The 24,257-nt window shown below is 42.2% G+C and overlaps 1 protein-coding gene across 3 annotated transcripts in view; it reads left to right on the top strand.

Annotated features, from left to right (window-relative positions):
* inpp5d (inositol polyphosphate-5-phosphatase D) overlaps positions 1-24,257 on the top strand; it is a 112,718-nt gene that overhangs the window by 14,868 nt on the left and 73,593 nt on the right. For all 3 annotated transcript variants that reach the window (XM_052017724.1, XM_052017723.1, XM_052017722.1), the window contains exon 3: positions 23,987-24,131. In XM_052017724.1, coding sequence (XP_051873684.1) covers positions 23,987-24,131 — 145 coding nt within the window. The remainder of the gene's footprint in view (positions 1-23,986; positions 24,132-24,257) is intronic.

Raw genomic sequence — 24,257 nt, 5'->3', positions numbered from 1 at the left:
CTACAATCAGGGAGGAGGTACAGGAGCCTGAAGACCCACATTCAATGATTTAGGAACAGCTGCTTCCCCTCTGCCATCAGATTTCTGAATGGTCCATGAACACTACCTCACTATTCCTTTTGCACTACTTATTTTTTGTAATTAGTAGTAATTTTTGTCTTTGCACTGCTGCCAGAAAACAACAAATTTCACATCATACAAGTCTGATTCTGAAGCGAAGTGGCACACTACCTTAAACTGAACCTCCACTTGCTTTTAGTGTTAACTGTGCCAACTCTGCCCATGCTGTAGTCTACAAGTGGACTTCATTTCTACCCTTTTTACAGTTGTGTGTGCATGGTAAGGTTAGCTGCTGTTCCATGTGCCAATTGCCTGTCCTGGAATCTACCTGGCCCTTAGCCCTCCAACTCGCAACACCTTTATGCTGTTTGACGAAGTCAAAGTTTGGTTTGCTATTGGGTTGCTGTTGTCTAGGTGCACCTGGGTTTGACAAAGTTGAGTCATTTCCCTACATAGATACTGCCTGATCTGGTGAGTTCCTCCAATTCAAAGTTGGGTTTACTGTAATATGCACAAGTACTTGTATGCACAGGTGCAATGAAAAGCTTACTTGCAGCAGCATCACAGGCACATGGCATCAGAAACACAACATTCACAAGAAAAACATAAATGAGACAAATTGTGTAAGAAAGAATATACTACAAAGTGCATTGTAGTGTGACGTGATCATTGTGTTGCTATACTGAGGTAGTGATTAGGGTTGTGCGGGTTGGTTCAAGAAGCAAATGGTTGAAGGGAAGTAGCTGTTGTTGAACCTGGTGGTGTGGGGCTTCAGGCTTCTGTACCTCCTGCCCAATGGTAGCTGCAAGAAGATGGCATGGCCCAGATAGTGTGGATCTTTGATAGATATTGCCTTGAGGCAGCGGCTCCTATAAGTACTTCTGATGGTGGAAGGATATGCCAGTGATGTATTAGGCTGAGTCCAGTACTCTCGGCAGCTGCTTGTATTCCTGCACATTCAGATTGGCATACCAGACCATGATTCAACTAGTCAAGATACAGAGAACCTACTTTTCCAAAACATCCAGGTAATACCTCTGCAAAGTCAAGTCTTGGTGTATGTAGGTCCCAACTGGGTTTGCAGAAGAGGGATTATAAACCGAAATTGAGGAGCCTCCTTAAAGGTGTGAATATAAGTGGAGAAAGAAAGCTCCCAGTACCAAATAAATATCTGGATTGGAAGCAGGTCAAAACTATTAACCCTTGATTAATTTGAATTCAACTTCAGAAACATCTGTTGTAACAGCTAAGCTTGGAGGTCTTGTAAGTGGTTTGGAGTCTGAATCCTCAGGCAGACTTTTGCAGTGAGATTGTTCTGCTTCAGCACTTTGGGGAAGTTGCTCAGGCACTGATTCCAAGCTAGTCACCAAAAGCTTCTGCAAAAGAGGAAGAGACAAATATCTTTCGCCTGATATGGTCTGCAGCTGAACAAAAACTGACTTTGAGTTACTAACTCTTTTACATAAAACCTTTTTTAAAGTGTAATTCCTTTGCTTTGCTTCCCTCTAAGTTTTTTGTCTCTATTCTCTAGCCAATTCATTTTGGTTATGTCTCTTGCCCCTATTCCATTGAAAGCGGCAACTCACTACCTCCAGCCTGCTTGACAATTTCTATGATTTTTCAGTGGACAAGAAATAACAAAAATACATCCAAGTCTAATGGAGATCTTTGGTAGATTTTACATCAAATAATGGAGATGTTGGAATGAGTTACAGGCTTCAATCTAATCAAGATGTTTGAATGGTTAATATATAGAGAGGTACCTGAGAGTAAACCATAATCTAATCAGAGTTCAGAGAACTTGTTTATTAGAAAAATTGCATACAACAGATGTCCTCTGTCAGAGGAGGGTTGATTATGTAGTTGCTCTTCCGTTTAGCTGGATGGCCAGTTGGTGAATGAGTCTGGTTTTATCCACATAATATTTATATAATTATCCTCTTACTGCACACATGAGAAAATGCATTGTTTTTATGAGGAGAAATTGCTGTAGTTCTGGTCATATTCTGTTTCCTCCACTGTATGACTAGACTGATCTCTGGGTAAATTGACTTTTTTTTTCTGTAATGTAGATTGGGTGCACAACAAACATTCATCAGTCCCACTCCTACTGTCCAACTCTAGTCGATAGCTGTTCTAAAATCGGTGTCCATTCACACCATCAGCCAGAAGTGAATTGTAAACTGGCACCTAATTAGTGATTGAATTGTTTGCACAAGAACAATGAATACCTGGGAATAAGTTCCAGGTTGGAACCTAACTGAGCAGTTTATCTAGTTTTTATATAGAATGACTGATCCTCTGAAATTGGCCACAGCTGAATTCTAAAACTGACCCAGGTGAGAAAACTGGATATCAGAAGCAAACAACTGAAAGTCTGGACTGAACTTTCCCTGTTCCTGCATGGGACGGATACTATTCAGTCTTTTCATTTTGCCTGAGCTGAGAGCACTGCCATGGCTTTGCAAACCCCTTCCCTAAATATGTGCAATGGTTTATCTAGGTCTGCTCAGTTAACCAGTAAAAAGACACTATTTGGAAGCATGCTCCGTGTTAAGACATTTGTTGCACTGCTTTCTGGAAATGAGATGAAGAATCTCAGCACACCTGGTGACAGGACTTTTGCTTCCAGTCCATCAACGAGCAGTGTCAGCTGCCAGTCATAAGTGCCCTAGAATACTGCTGGCTTACCTGCCTCGTCTATGTGTTGCTGAATCATTGTCAAAGGTGACTCTTGATCTGAACTTCCAGTACAACGCACGACTGCTTGGCAGCATATGGCTCCCCACAAAAGAAGCACTTATCTCCTACCTCCATGCCCCACAAGGAACAGACGTATTGAACACCAGAATTATTCTGTTGGTTTAACCAAGTCTCTTTCCCCTTCCATCTGCCCGTCACCCACACACTCCTCCCACTGGTTTTCCTCCACTGTTCCCATCTGTCCTCACTCCACCTCCCTCACTTGATTCTATGCTCCACCTTCCTCTCCCATCAAATTCCATCATCTTCAGCCCTTAGTCACTTCCATCCTATCACCTCGCAACTTCTGTTGCTATTTCCACTTTCCCTTTTCTCCATCTGCCAGTCACCTCACCTGGATCAACCTATCGCTTGCCAGCTCTTTCTCCACAAATTCCCTTCACCTTTTTATACTGGCTGTCTCCCCTCTATCTTTCAGTCCAGATGAAGGGTCTTGACCCTGAAACATCGACTCTCCACTTCCCTCCATGGATGCTGCCTGACCTGCTGAGTTTCTCCAGCTTTTTGTGTGTTGCTCCTGACTCCAGCATCCGCAGTCTCTTTGTGTCTGTCTTGTATTTGTGGCAAGGGTCCAGGGCTATTTCACCATGAGTGGCATCTGTAACAATCTGCTCCTTAGCTGTTCAGACATTTGACAGCCCCTGCAAAATTGGGGTGGCAGCATCTCAAAACTGACATTAGATCTTCCTCCTTATCTCCACAGCAGGCAGTTTTCTCCTGTGGCTTAAGTTCTCTGCCAAGTCATTGGTAGTCTGTCCTGAGGTCTCTAGTACTGTAGAGTAGCTAGTAGTGATCCAGCAGCCTGATTTTGTGCTAATCACTTTGCATGGACAATTGGGATATTAGTCCACCAGCTGCTTTGTGCTGTTAAACATGATGAGTATTGTCTTTTTCTGTGACATACTTCCTCCAGCAGTTCTCTCATAAGGGTACATGGTGAATATTGGTGCACTGTTCTATTGCAATTTACATAAATGCATCTCCTGTATTCCATATAAGGCAGTCATTTAACCAAAGCTGCCATTGGGAAAACTTCCAGGATCAGATGTAAAGGTGGTTTGACACCCCATCTGATCTATGGTTTTTAAATGTCCTTTGAAGTAATTGAAGGTCTGAGGGAAGGAGAGACTGATATTCTACATTTCTGTAGTGTTGGATTGAGTTAAAATTATCCTTGTATGACAATAACATCAAAGTGTAATGAGTCAGGAATTCTTCAACACATTTATTTTTACCAACTGCTTGGGAAGAGTTGCAAACTTCATCTCTTGTGGGGTGAATCTATGCTTTTTGCTCATTGCCTTGCATGAGTTGAAGCTCGCAGGCATAACTGGTCCACAAATTTACTTGCAGACAATACCTGGGATAGCCATTGCTCTTGCCCAGGAGTTCACTCAATGTAAGGATACAACGAGCACCAATTCTCTGAATACAGGCCAAGTTACTCATGCCAGTTACTTCTAGATACAGAAGTACATCAAAGCAAAAAGATAGGCCAAATATTAGCAGTATAACTCACTGATGGGATTAAAAGTTTAAAAAAAATGCAAAGTCTTTCTAGGCCAATAGGAGTTCTTCCTGATAGGGCATAGCCGTTAGGGTGAAAGAGCATCAAAGGCTTTTCACTTGTTGCTGCAGCAAATCAAGAGAAATCATAAAGAAATTTTATGCAAATTTTTTGGAGCTCGTGTATTACGATCACTTCCTACTGAGTTCTCATCAGGCCCATTGCATATAAAAGCTCAATGCAAATTTTTTATTTATTCATGTAATATGAACATTGCTAGCAAGACAAATATTTAATTCTCATCCCTAATTGCTCTTGAAGGTGTTGGTGAACTAACTTGAACCTTGCCAGTCCTTGTGGTGAAAGTCTTCCCATTGTACTCTAAGGTAGGGAGATCCAGAATTTTCAGCAGATGACCACAAAGGAAGAGCAAAATGTTTCCAAGTCTGGATAGTGTGTGTCTTGGAAGTGAATTTCCAGATGGCACTGTTCCCAGTTGGTTGCTGCCTTTTGTCCTTCTAGATGTAAAGGTTCTGCCAAAAACTTTGACAAGTGACTGTCATTTTGTAGAGGGTATTCACTACAGCCACTGGATCAACAGTGTGGTCAGTGAATGTTTTGAGTGGTTGAAGTGCTAGTCAAGCAGGATGGTTTGCATTTAATGTGATTTGAGATTTTTTTGAATGCTTGAGTTGCTCTCAGCCAATCAAATGGAGGGTATTCCTTAACAGTATGGAATTGTACTTTGTAGATAGTGGAAAAGCTTTGGGCAGTTGGTAGCTGACTTGCCTATTGCTTTATAGCGATCATCTCATCTGCTCTTGTAAGTAAAATATTTTTGTGGTTGATTTTGTTATTCCAGCAACACTGAGGTATTAAGTGACTATAATGTCAAGAATACAGTTTCTGAGACTCTCTTGGTGGAGACTGCCATTGCTTGGCACTTGTACAGGGCAGATATTCTTGACTACTTGCTAGAAAGTAAGCAAATGAAACTGAACACTGTTCAATCAGCAAACATCCCCAGTTCTGACTTAATGGAGGGAACGTCATTGATAAAGCAAATGAAGACACTTGGGCCTGACCCCTGTTCTCTGAAAATTGAAGATGGCTATCTGATACAAAAAAACAGGATGCTAGAAGAACTCAGCACGTCAAGCAGCTTATGTGGAGGCAAAAAGTGCATGTTGATGTTTCTGGTTGAGACCCTGCTCCAGATTCTGTCATTTGCAGGCTCTTTTGTGTTCCTAAATGGTGTGTGGATTATAACATTGTTTCTCCTCAAGTTTGGAGATGGTATTGTAGTGAGATTTTTTTGCTTTAAGTAGTAATGACGTTTTATCCCAAGAGTCCACAAACATATTCATATTATGGTTTGCCTTTTTTTTAGCTTATTGGAATAGCACTGCCTATATCAGGCAATCTGACATCACGTTTACCTGCATATGTGGAGCTGCTCTGGTTAATTTTTCAATTAGTTGCCCAGCAACTGCTGAACTAGCAAGTTGGTTTTTCTCCAGATTTGTGAACCTTTGTCGGCCATTTTGTACCATGTGGGAGGATGAAACCTCCATTTTGCCTCTTTCAAATAAATCTACATCACAGCTGGACTCTAGTGAATTTGAAACAGGCTTGTAAAAAAAAATCCAAAGGTTTATGGCCTGAAAGCTTTTTCTTTTTTTTAAACTTAAGATTAATTTCTGGTACAGCTGTGTTTTTGTTTGTCATTGGACGCTCATTTATCTGAAGAGAAACTATCTCCTGCAGCAGTATTTATTTAACCCATTTTGCAGTTGTATTTTATTTATTGTTCCTCTTTCTGTGACCACAAGCTGCCTTGAGAGCTAAAATTAATCCTCTGTGCATTTAACATTTCAGCTTCTGTCCCATGAGTTTTATTTGTTTCTGCAAAATGCTGGTGGTTACATTGCAATCAGCAAGCAACCTGCAGTTGACTCAAGTTTTTTCATTAATCAACTGGATAACTGTTTAACAGGCTGGCCACTTTTATCAACCTTTTTTGCCTGTGGTTCAGTGGTAGCTTTCTTGCCTCTGACTTGGAGTTATGGATTCGCGTCCTACACTGGAGATTTTAGCTCACCAATCGAGGCTGGTGTTCCCAAATGATACTGAGAGAGCATTACACTGTTTAAACTGCTGGCTGAGATATCTCATGGTATCCCTCAATATTTATCTGACTGCATTTATTTAAGAGCCAGAAATTTTTTTTAAATCTTTTGTTGTTTTGTTAGACCACAAATAGGCTACTAAATTTCCAAGATTCAAACTTGCTTGACAGTGTTATGAAACCCTTTGTGGTATCTTGGGAATGTGAAAGGCACTGTATAAATATGAACTTTTTGTTTTTTTGGGCTATGGTGGTAAAGTGTTTAAATTTGTGGGCCTGTAATCCAGTGACCTGTGTTTAAATCCCACAGTGGTATCCATGGAATTTATTTTCTTGTTAATAGGGTGGTACTTTATAATGCAAGGCAGCCAACATCACAAGTGGGGCAATCTCCATCATTTAAAGAAACTAACATCTGGTCTCCTTCCTCAGCACAGGTTATAAGTTTTTTTTATGCTGCGACCAAGTTCACCCGCCTGGGCACCATGCTGACCCAAGTGATCGTCCCTGAACAATCTTATACAATGCTGCACAGCTTCATTCAGGACAATATGTACCTGGTCAGAGATCTAATCCACATTCTCAGAGGGCTGATTTGTCAATAGCCCGTTCCTTCCCTTGACCAGGAGGACCCATGCAATAATGGATGAATTACCTTTTTTGGCCTCTGCATGTGTTCTGTCCAATCTCTGCATGCTGTCATGAACTGTATGGATAAAGCTAAATAGTCTATGACAGTGGGTCTTTTCCTTGGGAAAGCTGTCATCTATATTCCATCTGTGGGGAATCTTGCGTCTTCAGAGGAGGTGGGTGAGGGGTTTGTCTTTATGCAGGGCAGGTAGGGAAGTTGTCGCTCAGCTTGTGACGTGCTTCTCACTGTTACAGATCCTGTTGACTTGGAGAGGATGTGTGAATGCCAGCTGATTTGTTTCCATTGCATCCTTTGTGGTGGTCAGTTGGAAGAGATGAGATGGAGCACCATGCACCTCCACTCTCTGGGGGTCTACCTACACCTTGTGGGGAAAACTGGTGAGAGTTGGAAGTGAAACTCTCCGCTTGGCTGGTGTCTTGGACAAGATTGTTCCAAGTGGTTTCCTGGGGGGGTGGGGAGCACACTGGTCATAAATCTACTGGTGGCCTCAATGCTGTGCTACTGTAGGTCACTTTGGTTATGTTACCTGATTTTTCTGCCAAGGTCCAAAAGAGCTCATTGATTTCTTTTGGGGCAGAAGTTAAAACTGAGTCTCTGCCATGGTTCTGAACCTCCCAATTGAGAGGATGATTTGTTGCTTGTTTGTGTCTGTACACCAGTTTTGACTCTGGGCCCTGCAAGGTGACTGTGTGTAGAACTCACAGTCTACATGATGTGTGCTGGTGATTTTTTTTTTCTCTCTGCTGAGGTATTGCTTTCAAGATGACATATAACTTTCATTGGGAAGCTCTGTGGGAGTTGTCTCTTTTACATGGACCTCTTCAGAGTCTGGGATGTGACCTCCTTCAGTCAGAGTAATCCTCCACTGATTGTTAGAGAGGATCAAGTCTGGAGTGTTTTTTTTTCATTCCCACTTGGCTAGAATTGCTTGCTCAAACCAGGCATCAAAACTCCCTAGGAAGTGGTCCTCACAACTTGAACCCTCTTGGAACTGCCCTTGGTGCCATTCCACCTGGCACTGAGCAGTTTTCTTTGCTTGCTGTCTGGACACACTATGCTGTCTAGAAGGGGGCTAAGCTTCCCACAGAGGTCTCCTCTGCAGGAGCCCTCCCTGTTTTACATTTGGAACCTTGTATATACAGAATGTGCCTCTGTTTGAATATTTTAAGTGGGCTACTCTAGTTCTGGTTACACTTCAGTGCCACACTCCTGAACTTTAGGCACCCATTGTGAAGGGGCACAAGTTGGTCTGCCTTTGGGTCTAACCAAGACTGTCATTCGCAGGTCCAGGCAGTGGGCTGCTGGGGGTCCATCCATCCCAAGCTCCTCCCCTCTTCAAGCATGTCTCTGGAAGTGGATTAGGCTGTGTCCACAGTATGTTTATTGGCCTTCCAGGACCAGTGTACAGCACAAGGGTTGTTAAGCATCCTGACTGCAAGCATAACATTTTATTAAAACATTAACAGACTAAAATTTTGTTTTAAAAGATTTAAAACTAAAAGTAAAATGGTCCCTAGGTGTAAGGGACAAAATAAGGGTTAGATGACAACAAAACAAGCTTTTTCTTTTTTAAATAAAAATGGGGAAATAGACTGAGTGTGGAGGGAATTCCCTCTATACTGTCCTATCAAATATTCTTGGCATAGTGACCACTTGGGTTAGGGAAAACAAAGTGGGTCAATCAAGCTTTTTCCATTTAATTGAATGGACAACCTTCTCATTGGCTGGCCACTTTCAACAGCCTCTTACTACCAAGGGTTCAGTGGTGACTCTTGCCTCTGCCTCGTTATTCTTGGAGTTTGGGGTACAAATCCCTCACTGGAGACTTGAGCTCAAACATGCAAGATTGCACTCCCAATGTGGTGCTGAGGGAATCTGCCCTGTTGAAAGTACAAGTTGAGACCAAGCACCAGAGAACTTCTGCCCTCTCTGCTCCTTTTAAAGGATCTTGTGGTAATCTCCTGTTTGTTAATTTGACAACATTATTAAAACAAATTTATTTGGTCACTATTTCATTGCTGGTTTGTTAGACCAAACTGAGCACCAGTAGGCTGACAAATTTCTGGATTAAAACTGTGTGAGATCCTTTGTGGTACCTTGGGGTTGTGGAAGACCATGTATTTTTCTGTATATTTCTCACACAGACTACTCAATTCCTTAATAACTTACAAATAGTCTCTTGTGAATCTGTTTGGGACTGTCCTTGGTTAACTGCTGGATGAATATGGGTCTCATGGACTGTGGTGCTTCATTTCTTTCATAATTAAATCCCAGATAAGGGGAGGAGTCCACAGCCCAGGTCACCAGCAATGAAATTGAGCCATGATGCAGGATACTTTGGCTTTTCAATGGTTGAAAGAGGCCTGGCTCTCAATGCACCTCAGAATATGTTTGCTGCTGACCCTACCATAGTAATTTTAGTCAGAATCATAAAGTCAGCATAGAAACTGGCTGTTCAGCCCACCATGTGTATCGTAGCCATCAAGTATCCCTCTATACTTAGCCTACTGTGCCTTGGTGATTCAAGAGCTAGTCCAAATGCTACTTAAGTTTTGAGTTTCTGCCTTCACCCTATCAGATGTTACATTCCAGATTCCAACCATCTTCCAGATGGAAACATTCTTCCTTGGATCCCCTCTAACCCTCTTAACTCTTACCTTAAACTTGGATAGCTCTGTCGTGGGGAAAAGTTTCTTGCTATCTACCCTATCTCTGCCCCTCATAACTTTGTGCATTTTGATCAGGGCTGCCCTCGGTCTCCAACTGCTCTGAGGCAAACAAGCCCAGCCTATCTGATCTCCTTGTAACAAGAACATTCCATCTCGGGTAACATCCTAGTGAATCTCCTCTTCACCCTCCTCCACTGCAGTTGCGTCATTCCTAAAGTGTGGCAACCAGAACTAGATATAATATTTCAGCTTATGGCTTAACCAATGTTTTATGAAGTTGTATCAATATGTCCTTACTCCTGTATTCTATACCCAGGCTAATAAAGGAAACGCATGTCACCTTCACCACCATATGCTGCCAGCTTCAGGGATCTTTAGATTATACACTAGGGTCCCTCTGTTCCTCAATACTCCCTTGGGCCCTACTGTCATGGTGAATGCCCTACCCTTATTTAAACCCCTTGATCACCTTGCACTTATCAGGATTGAATTCCATCTGCCATTGCTCTTGCCAAACTACCAGCTGATCTTTATCATTCTGTAATCTAAGCCTATCCTCGCTATCAAAATCACCAATTTTCATGTCATTTCTAAGCTTGCCTGTCATACCTTCTATAGTCACATCTAAGTCATTAATGAATAAATAAACAGAAAGCATCCAATCCCTGTGGTACACTATTGGTCACAGGCTTCTAATCATAAAGGCAGCCCTCTATCATCACCCCTGTCTCCTATTACCAAGCCAATTTTGGTTTCAGTTTGCCAACTTTCCTCAGATCTCATGAGCTCAAATCTTTTGGAAGAGGAGTGAAAGTGGCTCCTAGGAAATTCTAGGACCTTGTAGAAGGGGACAGGCCTAGAGTTTCACAAAGTAGGTTATGGGCCAGTGTGTAAAATGGTGGTCAGGGACCTTGGGCCAGAATATGTGTCACCAATTGACAAGTAAGGTCCACTATACCAAATGTTAAATAAGGAATGGGGACTGCAGTATAGGACTCCAGTCAGATCTAATCACTAGCTAATGATGGAGATAAAAGGGAAGGGCTCATTATATGACACCAGATAAATGTAAAGCTCCCTTGTAGCTAACTGCAGGATCCTAACAGCTCCATTCTGGCCTGGTCTGGTCCAGGACAGGCCAGAGCTGGATGTTGGGATCTTCTGGTCCACATGTCCCTGCTGGTGATGATAATGGGAACAGTTCAATAGGTGATGTATAGGACAACTCATCTTCAGGCATCCTGGGTAATTACATCATCGCCAGTAGGGGCATGTAGACAAGGAGGGCCTAGCCTCCAGATTGGACTGTGATGGGCCAGGCCAGTATGGAGCTGTTAGTTTCCTGCAGTTAGTATTGGTGCTCTGGGGCTAAATACAAGTGTGTTAACTGAATGATTATAACAGAGTAAAGAGTTTCAGTGTAATAATGGAGAAAGTATTGGGGAGTTTCAGTGTTGGACATTATTGCTCTCTCAACCTTCAGAGTGAGGCACTATAGGAGGAAAAATTGCTGGGGAAGAGAGCAGGTCCTCAATAATATCCTCTAGGCTACAAATGTTTAGTAGCAAATGAGCACTTTAATGACACCAAAACTAATGGGGTTTATTTGTAGAAGCAAGTAATTTTGATTTGGTTGAAATCACCATGGAAGTTGAGTGCTAAAGAAGTTACTTGAATATTTGTTCATGCTACAAAGACATTTGATGCCCTTAATACCTATTAATTAGTAAAATTGCTTGAGCTGGTTTTATTGTATGTGGTTGAGCATCCGTTGTTGTCTTTTCCTGAAATCAGCCTAACTAAACCAAAATCTAAGATAGCAATTATTTTCCAGCAGAGTCATTCTAAAAGCTGTTGATGAAGACGCGTGCCAGTTTTAGTGATACCTGAGCAAATTAAACGCACATCAAAAGTTGTGGTTTCACCAGAGTGATGTACAGTTTGAACATTACTTCCTATTTGCTTTGTTATTTATAGCTTCACTGTAGTTGAGTACTTCTGGCCCCATAGCCACAAGAACTGCAGCTTACTTCCATCATAATGTAGAAGGAGTTGACCAATTATAATATCAGTGTAAATCAATTAATCTACTACTGACCTAGACAAGAGGCAAGGAAAAAATAGAAAATGTGGTGCACTTAAGTAAATGAATCATATGGTCAGGGATATGCATGGATAGAATTTAAGCACAATGTGTGATGTTCCCTTACTGTTAGAGTTAAAGTAAGAAATACTGTTGTTTGAAGCTCAAATAAACATTCCTGTTTGAAGCTTCTGTAACCTGCAGTTGAGGAAGAACATTCAACCTAACCTGACCCTTAATGATGACAGGTTCCAGCATTTAAGTGCTAAAGAAAAGGCTGAAGCTTTTGCAAGCACATTCAGCCAGAATTGCAGAGTTGCAGAGTATGTGATCTACCTTAGCTTCTTCTGAGAACCTCACAATCACAGGAGTGAGTCTCTAGCTAATTTGATTCACTCCACATGACATGAAGAAAGGGCTGAGAGCACTGGCTATGGTGAAGGTTATGAAACCAAACAACTGAGATGTAGGACCGGAGATCCGTGCTCCAAAACTAGCTGTTCTAATATAATTACAACAGTAGTATCTAGAAACAATGTGGAAATGTCCAGGTATGTCCTAGGCAGCACAACTCCAATCCAGTTAATTAATGTCCAGTCTACTCTCAATCATCAGCAGTGATGAAGCTGTTGTTGCCAGTGCATCAAGTGGCATATAATCACTGATACCCATATTGAGTTTTGCTAAGACCACTCAGCTCCAGATTTCATCATAGCCTTGTCCTAAATATGGACAAAAGAGTTGAATTCCAGAGAAGAGTTGAGGGTGACTACCCTTGACATTATGGCAGCATTTGCTCAAGTGGGACATTGACACTCTGGTCAAACTGAAGTCAATAGGCAACAAAGGGAAAACACTCCAATGGTTAGAGTCATGCCTCGTACAAAAGAAGTGGCTGTACTTATCTGAAGTCAATGATCTTAGCCCCAAAACATCTGCTGCAGGAGTTCCTCAGAACAGTTTCCTAGTCCCAACTATTTTTAGTTGGCCATTAATGCCTTTCCTTCTATCTAGGGTTGATGTGCAATCAGCAGTGAAAGTCCCCATAATGTTCAATGCAATTTGCAACTGCTCTGCAAATGGAGCAGTCAGTGCCTGCCTGCAGGAAAGACCTAATCAATATTCAAGCATGGGCTGATAAGTGAGAAGCAACATTCATAGCACCAAAGTGACCACCACTCATACAGGACAGCTTTTATCCCACGGTGATTAGACTATTGAACAGTTCCCTTATACAATGCGATGGACTTGTTTGACCTTGCACCTTATTATCTACCTGCAATGCACTTCCCTGTAGCTGTGACACTTTACTCTGTATTCTGTTATTGTTTTTACCCTGTACTACCTCAATGCACTGTGTAATGAATTGATCTGTACAAATGGTATGCAAGACAAGTTTTTCACTGTACCACAGTACAAGTGACAATAATAAACCAATACCACAGCAAGAGAGAATCTAATTATTTCCTTTGACATTTAAATTATGCATTATAATTGCATAGTTTCCCACCATCTCCCCCCCCCGCCCCCCCCCCAACCTCTCGGTAACCAGTACCTCAACTGAACCAACTGTGTAGACACCATGGTTACAAGAGCAGGTTAGAAACTGGATATCTATCTGCAAATAACTCATCTTCTAACAGCTGAGCCACAAATCATGAGTGTGGTAGAACATTCAAGTCTGGATGTGTGCAGTGCCAACAACTTGTACTAAGCTTGACCCCATTCAGGGCAATGCTGCCCACTTGATTAACTACTCAGCAACCATTCTCACTACCACCAAGATACAGTAACTGCAGTATGTACCATCTTCAAAATGCATTGCATTTACTTGCCCAAGCTACTCCAATAATACCTCCCAGACTTCTGACACCAAAAAAGGCAAGGCTGCAGGTGCATGGAACAGCCTCCAACTGCAGGTTCCCCACCAAGTCGCACACCATACTAACTTGGAAATGTATCGCCAGTTCCTCCTGACTGCTGGATCCAAATCCAGAACCTCCCTCCTCAACAACACTGTGAGAACACCTTCACAGAGACTGCAGTGGTTGAGGAAGGCTGTTCACCACCACTCCTTAATCAGGTGACACTGAGATCCCAAAAATGAATAACAATGCATAATCTATTGTGGTGTTAAGCTGTTCTGTTAATTATCCTTGAGAATTTGCCTTCCTTACTAATCGCCCATTTCTTGTGTAAAAATCTATGCAACTATAAATCATACACAGGATTTACCTTTTCCATACTGTTTACGATCTTATGGTTCTAGGAGGTCTCTTTCCAAGCCAATAAAGCTCAGCATGCTCCAATCTTTCATCGTAATAAATATAGATATCATTTCTACTTTCTGGCCTACACATCATTTAAGTATTCACTGAATTAATTCAGATTTTTAATATAAATAGGATGTGAAATGAAAGTGGTGTGTCCCAGTAATAAGCCATGGACATACCACTGAATGCATTTGTCCCTTGCCATTATGATATTGCTCTTGGCAGCTGTAGCCTCTGCTACTTACTTTTAACTTTATTTATATAGCACGATAACCAGCCCTTCTATAGCCCTTACTATTGAAGGTTTTCCATAACCTTCCATAGTAAGGTTTCGTGATCAGTTGCCATGCTTCCTATGTAATACTGCTTTATGTCACTTCCAGGGTGAGATCTCACAGCTATGAACTCATTTACCAGTGCTTAAAGGGTGTCATGCACAAGCAGCACCCTTCCAGCTACTGGGCAGTCTTGTAGCTTAAAGAATGGATGCTTCGGTAATTTGGAGAGGGATGGGGTTGGTGGGGCAGTATTCTCAGGGGGTCAGGTTTTTGAAGAACAGTACCCACAGGAGGCATGTTCTTGATGCAAGGCGGCCATCGAGGGCTTCAGTCAGCCGTTACTGGCAAGAGATTGCCTGGGAGGTTTCTATAAAGACACAAGTGCATTCTCTGTATACCTTCACTTTGGGGAAGCTATAATGCAGGGAAATCCCGGTACTTGCTTTGCCTGCTCCTGTGGATTGAAGAAAAGGGTCATTGAAATCTCTTCCTTTATTATGGAGTTTGCTTGACCACTTTATTGCAGGAGTCAGCAGCAAGCTGTGGGATGTTGCAAAATTAGCAGCAGCAGCTTGGAATGATCCCAAGTTGCGGGAGTTGAGAGTGCTTGTGACCCTGATCTGCATGGGCAAGGCAGTCCGAGCAAGTGTGTGAGACCTTATTTGAGCTTGCGGTAGGTCACACATCTCACAGCTTGAGTGTTGGCCCCTTAAATAGCATGGTTTCAGGGGAGTGGGACTGATAAAATATGACCTGTCATCTGTAAGATCACTGAAGTTGAAAATTAGAGGAGATGGACTTTGGACGTTGCTCTACTGACGATATCACTGGAGGAATTTCACACCTGAAGACCTGGAAATGGATGCAATTTTACTCTGCTCCAGATAAAGCATATTTTCCACTGCCTAGCACCTTATAGTTTTACAGAGATGAGCAAAGGAGATTCTAGACCAATAAGACAAGAAATAAGAGCAACCCATCCTCTTGAGCCTTCTCTACAATTCAGTAAAACCGCAGCTGATTTAACCTTTGACCTCAGCTCCAGAGAAATTTTTCTTTCTCTGCCTTGAACAAGAGTTGGCCTGCACACTGAGAGAAGTGTCCTTGTCTTTTTAAAAACCTCATTGCTTGCAGTTTCACATTAGGTGAATATATTATGTGCTGTGTCTAGTAGATGGGAGCTTCTCTACTCACCTGTGAGAGCAGCCAAGGCCTTGTGTCTGAAAGAGAGCATGTCCAACACCTATGCTGCAGTAATGTAGAGAGAGAGCCAAGTCTTCAGTAGAGACCTTGACCACCCATGCTTCTGGCTCTTAAAGCCAGAGAACAACCACTGAGCCACTTCTAATTATGTGAAATACCCAACATATGAAGAAATGGACCTGTAATTAGAAAGTACAGTTTAATTTCACCAGCTATTTTTTGTCAAAGAGCCTGTTTGACTGCGGAAGCATCTGGTTTAACTGATTAGGGGTCATGTTTTATGCTTGACATGTGACAGCAAAATTAAGACTCATTATACCCTTTCCTGCTCTGACCAAGGGTGTCGAACCACAAGACTCTCTACCTCCCCCGGTCTTCCCTCCCTGTAACATGTAAGCTGTTGAGCTCTGCCAGGTATTCCCAGGGTGGCATTTCTTTAAGAGCAAGGATTTCTTTGTTTCTGAGGCTAACAGCAGATTTTTTTAAAATGAAGCAAATGAACGTTCTTTATCTGACCACAGTTCAAAATCAATAGGAAATAATAGCCATTGTTGCTACCAGAGCAAAACAATTCTCTCCTCTGTTACTTATCCTTCTTTTAAGTGTAACAACTGGCTCTTTTCCTGCCCCCAGAACACTCTACGCAAAAGATGCATTTCACTGTATGTTTCGATGTACATGTGACTGATAAAGATATCTTATCTCATCTTAAGTGTTTAGTTAAATGATTATTCGAACTCACCCATTGCTGGGAGACACACACATCCATCTATATCAAGCCTGTTAATTTCATTCAGTGGTTCCCTTGTCCAGTTCTGGTTGTAAGAGCTGTTTCTCACTTTTATTTATAATGCACTTTAGAATGTGCTTTGCAGGATTTTCCAAATATGTTCATCATGGATTGTAGTGGGTAATTTTGCGCTCTAGCTAATGGGATTGCCAATGTTATGTTCTAACAATAAGAGACTTGTGGCTGGGGCTTGTTGTGGTGGGGCTTTTGATGGGGCTTGCAGGTCGATTGATATTGATGAGGATTGTGCCTGGGATTTTGGGAGAAGTTAGATGTGGGTGGGGCTCAGACCTTTTTCGAATCCCTTTCAATAACCTTTGAATATAGAGGAGCAGAGCTAACGACGTAATAATGTTTTGTTTTAACCGAAGAAATAACAGTCCAGCTTTTTTTTTGAAGTTTTTGGTTTGCTTTTGTTTATTTTTTTTAATTTGGGGGTTCTCTTTTCATATAATTAAATTTCTTTTCAAATTCTTTTGCATCATGCTCACTTAGTAAGAGATTGGGAGGTTCAGATTATATATTTTACTCCCTGTGAGTGCATATGTCAACTGTTATTATTGTAATCCTGATCTCTTTGCACCATGTGTATAATCACTAATGTATACTAATTTGAAATTTAATAAAAAGATTGAAAAAGAATGATGTGGGTGGGGCTTGTAGTCGAGGCTTTTTGTGGGTGAAATTTGAATTTGGGACTTGTGATGGCCAGGGCTTGTAGGGAATGCCTTGTAAAGCCCAGTTATAACATGGAGCAGCACTGTTTTATTGGATTGAATTGGTCCCTTATTATTGTGTCCAGTGATGAAAAGATTTTAAATGGAAGAGGAAACAGAAAATATACTACACCATCTGTTCCTATTGAAGGCAATACAGATTTCAAAGAGTGTAGTTACATTTAGAGGTCCTTTTCTCAGGTTGGGGAATCAAGACCAAGAGGGCATAGGTTTAAGGTGAGAGAGGAGAGATTTTATAGGAACCTGAGGGGCAACCTCTTCACTCAGAGGGTGGTCAGTAGAAGGAACGAGCTGCCAGAGGAAGTGATTGAGGCAGGTACATTAACAATATTTAAAAGGTCGGCATGGACCAGTTGGGCCGAAGGGCCTGTGTCCATGCTGTGTGACTCTAACTCTAAAGGCAAAACTCCAGGTCACTTAGGAAAAATACATGAAAAGCTGTATTTCTTTGAGAGCAAGTTAAGTTTCATGGTACAAACATTTCCCACCCACCTAAATCAGGAAGCAGGACAAATTTCCTCCCTAACCACACTCAAAAACCACTGTAAATAACAGCATCAGCCTTACTGGGAATCCCTCAAGGTCACATGCATGTGCTTGTCTCTGACTGGAGTAAGATCTGGGACAATTCAAAGAACCTTGTAGCTCATTGTGGTTGTACCAATTGTTTAAAAAGAGCTCTTTGAAATTGCAGTTAAACGAGTGACAAGTGTGTACGCACTCACTGTACAGTCCCTAATGTTACTGAGTGGCAGATCCATACCCCCCCATTCATATATCCCAGTGTTACACAGTGACAGATCTGTACCCTCTGTAGAGTAACCCATACTGACAGATCTGTACTCATTGTACAAATTCACTGTTGCACAGTGACAGAACTGTAATCCAGTGCTGCATACAATGTATCCAGCAAGACACCATCCCAGGGTTACACAGTTAAAGACATGTACCCAGCAAGATTGCATCCCAGAGTTGTACAGTGACAGACCAGTGACCCACCAGTGATGTACCTCAATGTTAAACAGACCTGTACCCACCAGTGATGTACCCCAGTGTTAAACAGATCTGTACCCACCAGGTCCAACACCTAAGCAGTGAAAGACTTGTGCACAGATGTATTATGAAATGATACCTTTGTGACCACCAGTACAATGATCCAGATCTGGCATAAAATTCAGTCTACCAGACAGCAGTAATCTCAGCCATCCTATATACTTCTGAGACCTGAACTATGTACAGAGGCACTGGAAAAACAATTCCAAGTGCTGCAACCAAGACAGTCCTCTCCACTTAACTGCTGCTGCCTGGCTTTATGTGACACTTTTCACTGTGGTAGGACAAGCAAACCAATCTCTCCAGCACTGAGGCCTGAGTTACTCAGTTAGCTATGTTTAGCAGGCCACATCTTTCCTATGTCCAATGCCAAACTCCCAAAATGGACTCTCAATTCTGAGCTCTGTCTTGAGAAGACATTACCAGTTGGTCAGTGGAAAAGTTTTGAGGATTTATTTAACACCTTGAAGAAATGCAACATCATATAAACTCCTGGGAATACCTGGCCCACAACTGCCCAAAGCAGAGGAGCCTTCAGCTTGCCACTGAGAAACCCTGAGTCCGTGCTTCAGGAGAAGACAGAAGACAGAATGGGGGAAGGAGCACACCACCTCAAAACCTAGGCTCCCAACCTCACTTCTGACCATGGTCGGTGTCAGTGAATGCTCCTGCAGAGCCACTTTCCACTAGCTACACCAATGGCTTTCAATATTGCTCAGCACATTGCACCCTCGACTTTCACTAAGTGACTGTCCCAGGCAATCAAATACAAAGGCCTTGCCTCTGCCTCACATCCTTATTTCACAGCTTGTGTTGAGTGCTAGCAATTCATCCATAACAGTTGCATCACACACTGCACAGTCCTTGGTTAAACACAGTGAAAATTGTCATGTAAAGCCAGGCAGCAGCAATTAAGTGGAGGGGTCTGTCTTGGCTGCAGCACTTCACCATGAACCAATGCTCCTTGTTATTAGAGTGTCACTCCTGAGACAACAGCCTATGATAGACTGAGAACACTGAAGTTCACTGTACCCTTTTGTTTGAAGTTAGCTTCAATTCACTGAGGATATTATCTGCTAGGACCTGGAATAAGGTGACTCATACTTTAAGGTATTTGGCACTATACTGAATGGGAGATAAGTAATCTGTCAACCTGCTGACTAATGGTATATGACTCTGTGAAGAGCGTGAAGAACACTACAAGCTGCAATCTTTTCCAAATGCTAAGTATTTGAATGATTGTTATTTGCCAGTACAAAGACCAATAATCATGGTCCAGGCAAGGAATTGGATGATGTAGTAAACTAATTGTTTTATTATCAAGACCACTGGATCAGAATGCAAAAGCCTATTGAAAAACCAATGGGGTCATTTAAGGAAGTACTAATATATTGACTAGCTTTAGGCTGTTTTCTAACCATGGTATAGAATTAGTCGGAGCTTAGGCCAAGAGAAATCAGGCCTTTCAGAACCTAGAGAAAAGACCTTGCAGCGATGTCCATTAACAAAACACCTTGGAGTTGAAATTCATCGAAAGAGATAGTGCTAAGTGGATAATAACACATGGGCTGGCTGTAATTTCCCTCATCTAGTATTCAATTCTAACTTAAATAGTGCAGAAGATCAGATGGGACATTTAACAGGTGCTCATGAAATTCTGCTGATTTGACATCCACTGGGCTCAACATTTGTTAACAGCTTCAAAACAAAATGGTGCTGTTCTGTTAAAAGTCGGATTAACTTGGAGCAAGACAATATGTTTGGGTCCTTTAGTGGCTACCAGGATATTTCACTTTTGCCAGTTTTGTTCTCTCCAGCACAAGAAATTTTTTCTGACCGAAAATTTCCCAATGACATCAACAGTAGTAAACATGCAACATTCATTAGCAATAAGATTCTTCACCTCACTGGCTGAAAAGCGACAGTTCCTATTTATTCAGAGAACAAGATCTTACGGACATTTCTCCTAAAACTTCTCACTCTAAGGGCTGACACTCATATTGCATTCATTTGACCTTTGACAACCGTGCATGCAGGAAGTATGTCCAGCTGCAGCTCCTGGCTGACCAGTTGCACAGTTGAAGTTGCAGATGGATTCACTCCGTAGTAACCGCAATGCTGAGGACATTATGGATAACTTGCTTAGTGATCTGGTCGCCCCATAATTATTGGCTACACAGATGGAAAAGCATTGGGTGATTACCAGCTGAAGGGGTTGGTCTCAGTGGTACACAGCCAGAGGTTGTGGTCCACTTTAGATACTAGTGACATGTTTGCACTATCCCTCTGTTTACCTGAATTTAGAGAGTTAGGTCATAGATTAAGGAGCAAAACCTCTTAAAGCTGTAATCTCTGGATTACTTCCAGTGTGATGTGCTAGTGAGTGTAGGAATAGAAGGGTAAGTCAAATGAATGTGTGGCTAAAGGGATATGTAGGAAGGAGGGCTTTAGATTTCTTGATCACTGGGCCTGCTTGTGGGGAAGGTGGAGAGGTTGCACCTGATCCAAAACAGGAATAATATGCTTGTGGGAAGCTTTGCTAGTGCTGCTGGTGGTGGGTGTGGAGGTTAAGCTAATTTGACAGGCAAATGGGGCACAGAGTAAATGTACAGTTGAAGCAGTGGTGCACACAAATGTTGAAGGAAAACTAAGTCAGTCCAGTACGCAGAGCAGAGATGGGTGTGATAAGGTCCACAGGAGAAATACAAGGCTAAATTACATCTCTTTTAATATGAGGAGTCTGACTGGTGAGGCAGATGTACTTTGAGCTTTTGATGAAAAACACAATGATGCTGGAGGAACTTAGCAGGCCAGACAGCATCCGTGGAGAAAAGCAGACGGGAAACGTTGACCGCCTGCTTTTCTCCACGGATGCTGCCTGACCTGCTGAGTTCCTTCAGCATCATAGTGTTTTTCATCTAGATTCCAGCATCTGTAGTCCTTTGTTACTCTACTTAGAGCTTTTATCAGCTCATGGGAATGCAATATTGTTGCTGTCTCAGAAATACAGTTGAAGGAAAAGCAGGACATAATATTCCTGGGTAGAGAATCTTCAGGCATTGAGATATTGATTAAGGAGTCCAATACTGCAATATTGAGGGAGGATATCCTACATGGCTCTTCAAATGAGGAAATATGAGTGGAACAAGAACCAAAAGATCGACCACTTTTCTGGCTGTATGCTACAGGCTCCTAACAGACAGCATGAGATAGAGGAGCATACTGTATATAAAGACAGATTGCAGATGCAAGAATGGTAGAGTATAGTAATAAGGAATTTCACCTTCCCCGATATGAATTGGGACTCTTTCAGTGTGAAAAGCTCAGAAGAGGTGGAATTTTTAAAGTGCATTCAGGAGGGCTTTTAGAACCAGTATACAGATAGTCCAACTAGAGGATGGGCAGTGCTGGAATATAACCGGGAACTAGTTGGAGTGTCAGTGGGAGAGCATTTTGGAGCTATTGACCATACGTCTATAATTTTAAGGGTAGTTGTGGAAAGGGATAACGAGGATTCAGAAACTAAGGTCTTGGATTGGGGGAAGGTCAATTTCAATATCATAAGACAGGACCTGGCAAAAGTAGACTGGAAGCAACTACTTGCAGATAACTTACAAGGGGGAAGCATTTAAATATGAAACCGTGAGAGTTCAGGGCCAACTTGTTCCAGGGAATCGAGGGATGTCAAAGGCTGGATAAAGAAAAAATAGGAAGCATATGACAGGTATAGAGATCTGAAAAGAGCGGAGGCTCTTCAGGGGTATAGAAAATGTAGGGGGAGGGGTTACTTAAAACAAGATCAGGAGGGCAAAGGACCAAGAAATATGTTGGTGGACAAGATCAAGGTAAATCCCAAAGCTTTCTATTGAGGACAAGAGGGTAACCAGAGTAGGGTCCATTAGCAACCTAAGTGGCAATCTATATGGAGCCAGAGGACTTAGGTGAGGTCTTAACTGAATTCTTTTTACTGTATTCACTGAGGAGAAGGACATTGTAGCTTGAGAATTCAGGGAGGGGACAGTGAAATTCTAGAACACAGCATTAAATAGAGGAAGTGTTAGGTGTCTCAGCAGCTGTAAAGGTATTGAAATCCCCAGGGATATACTTCCAAAAACTGGAAGACTGTTGCTTGCATTGTGGTATGTCCCCTTAGCAGCTAGTTTCAGAACATGCAATGCAACAATAGAGAAGGCCAGGCTGAAACCAACAATCTCAGCTCTAGTGTGGTATTACACAGAGAAACTCAACAACATTGCTTTGTGAACTTCACAACTGTTCTCTCTCTTAATGCAACATTCACAAACTGAATTATGCTGTACTGCTTGCTGTCTTAGCACCAAGCAAACAATTTATAGGCACCTGTATCCCAGGATGAATTCTCCCCATCAGTTGTCATTGACTTCAGGAAAGGAGGCACCTGTCTACATCAATGGTGCTGAGGTTGAGAGCTTCAAGTTCCTAGGAGTGAACATCACCAATAGCCTGTCCTGGTCCAACCATGTAGATGCCACGGCCAAGAAAGCTCACCAGCGCCTCTACTTCCTCAGGAGGCTAAAGAAATTTGGCATTTCCTCTTTGCCACTCACCAACTTTTATTGATGTGCCATAGAAAGCATCCTATCTAGATGCATCACGGCTTGGTATGGCAACTGCTCAGCCCAGGACCGCAAGAAACTGAAGAGAGTTGTGGACACAGCCAAACACGTCATGGAAACCAGCCTCCCCTCCGTGGACTCTGTCTGTACTTCTTGCTGCCTCGGTGAAGCAGCCACCATAATCAAAGACCCCACCCACCTGGGTCATTCTCTCTTCTCCCCTCTCCCATCAGGCAGAAGATACAGGAGCCTGAGGGCACATACCACCAGGCTCAAGGACAGCTTCTATCCCACTGTGATAAGACTATTGGACAGCGTTGACCTTATATGATGAGGTGAACTCTTGACCTCACAATCTACCTTGTTATGACCTTGCACCTCATTGGCTACCTGAAATGCACTTCCCTGTAGCTGTGACACTTTACTCTGTATTCTGTAATTGTTTTTACCCTGTACTACCTCAATGCACTGTGTATTGAATTGATCTGTATGAACGATATGCAAGACAAGTTTTTCACTGTGACAATAATAAACAAATACCATTACCGTCATGTCCCAGATGTTTACAAATACTAGAATTCTGGAGAGGAGTGAGCATTGTCTACAGGAGTATGATCGTGTGTATGTATTTCACCTAGAAACAATGGACAGTCACCACCCTATAGTCGCAGGATCCATTTTTATCTGTGTTTAAAATGTCCATGGTGGAATGTGTGTAGAAGACATTTTTTTCATTACAGGGTGTCACTGGAAATTAGTTATTATTCATCCCTGATTGCTCTGGAGAAAAAGGTAGTGAGCCATCTTCTTGAACCACTGCTGGGATTGACTGTGCTTGAATAAATAATTGCTTATAGCTGTGATCCTGTGTATGAGTTTCAGTATTAAGGTTGGTATGAGAGACTATAGTTAGTGTGTTTGCTTTGAACTTGATTGCCTGCCTATGATGTTTACTTCTTACACTATTTGCAACAAGCCTCGCTTGAAAAAGGAACAGGTGTCAACCAGATTCAGCCCTTGTGATTTGGAAGAAGAGCGAAGCAAGACCACATCAACAGACGAGTTGCTCAATGCGTGACCCTGCGTTTCTGGGATAAATTGGACCTCAGGACGGGGGCATGGGGCAGGGAAACAATACAGGTGTGAGGACTGAAGCTGCTGACCCTTCTGGTAAATGCTGTATATCTATTCATAGGCCTCAGCGGGGATCAAGTCGAAGAATTTTGAAAAGATGCCTGACTTGATTGAATATTACAAGCAGGAGAACATGGGGCTGGTGACTCACCTGCGGTACCCTGTGGAGCGGGTAGAAGAGGTGGAGAGCCCAGAGATGGAAGCAGGTAAAAAGAAAAGCAAACTGATTTTTAACCTGCCATTAATAATTCAGAGAGTCATAGGGAGATACAGCATGGAAACAGGACCTTCAGCCTACTGAATCCATGCTGACTGCCAAGTACCCATTTTTG

The sequence above is a fragment of the Pristis pectinata genome, chromosome 6 (genome assembly GCF_009764475.1).
Source record: "Pristis pectinata isolate sPriPec2 chromosome 6, sPriPec2.1.pri, whole genome shotgun sequence".
Taxonomy (NCBI): Eukaryota; Metazoa; Chordata; class Chondrichthyes; order Rhinopristiformes; family Pristidae; genus Pristis; species Pristis pectinata.
The sequence above is the reverse complement of the archived record's forward strand: the minus strand, read 5'-3'. Positions and strand labels throughout refer to the sequence as shown.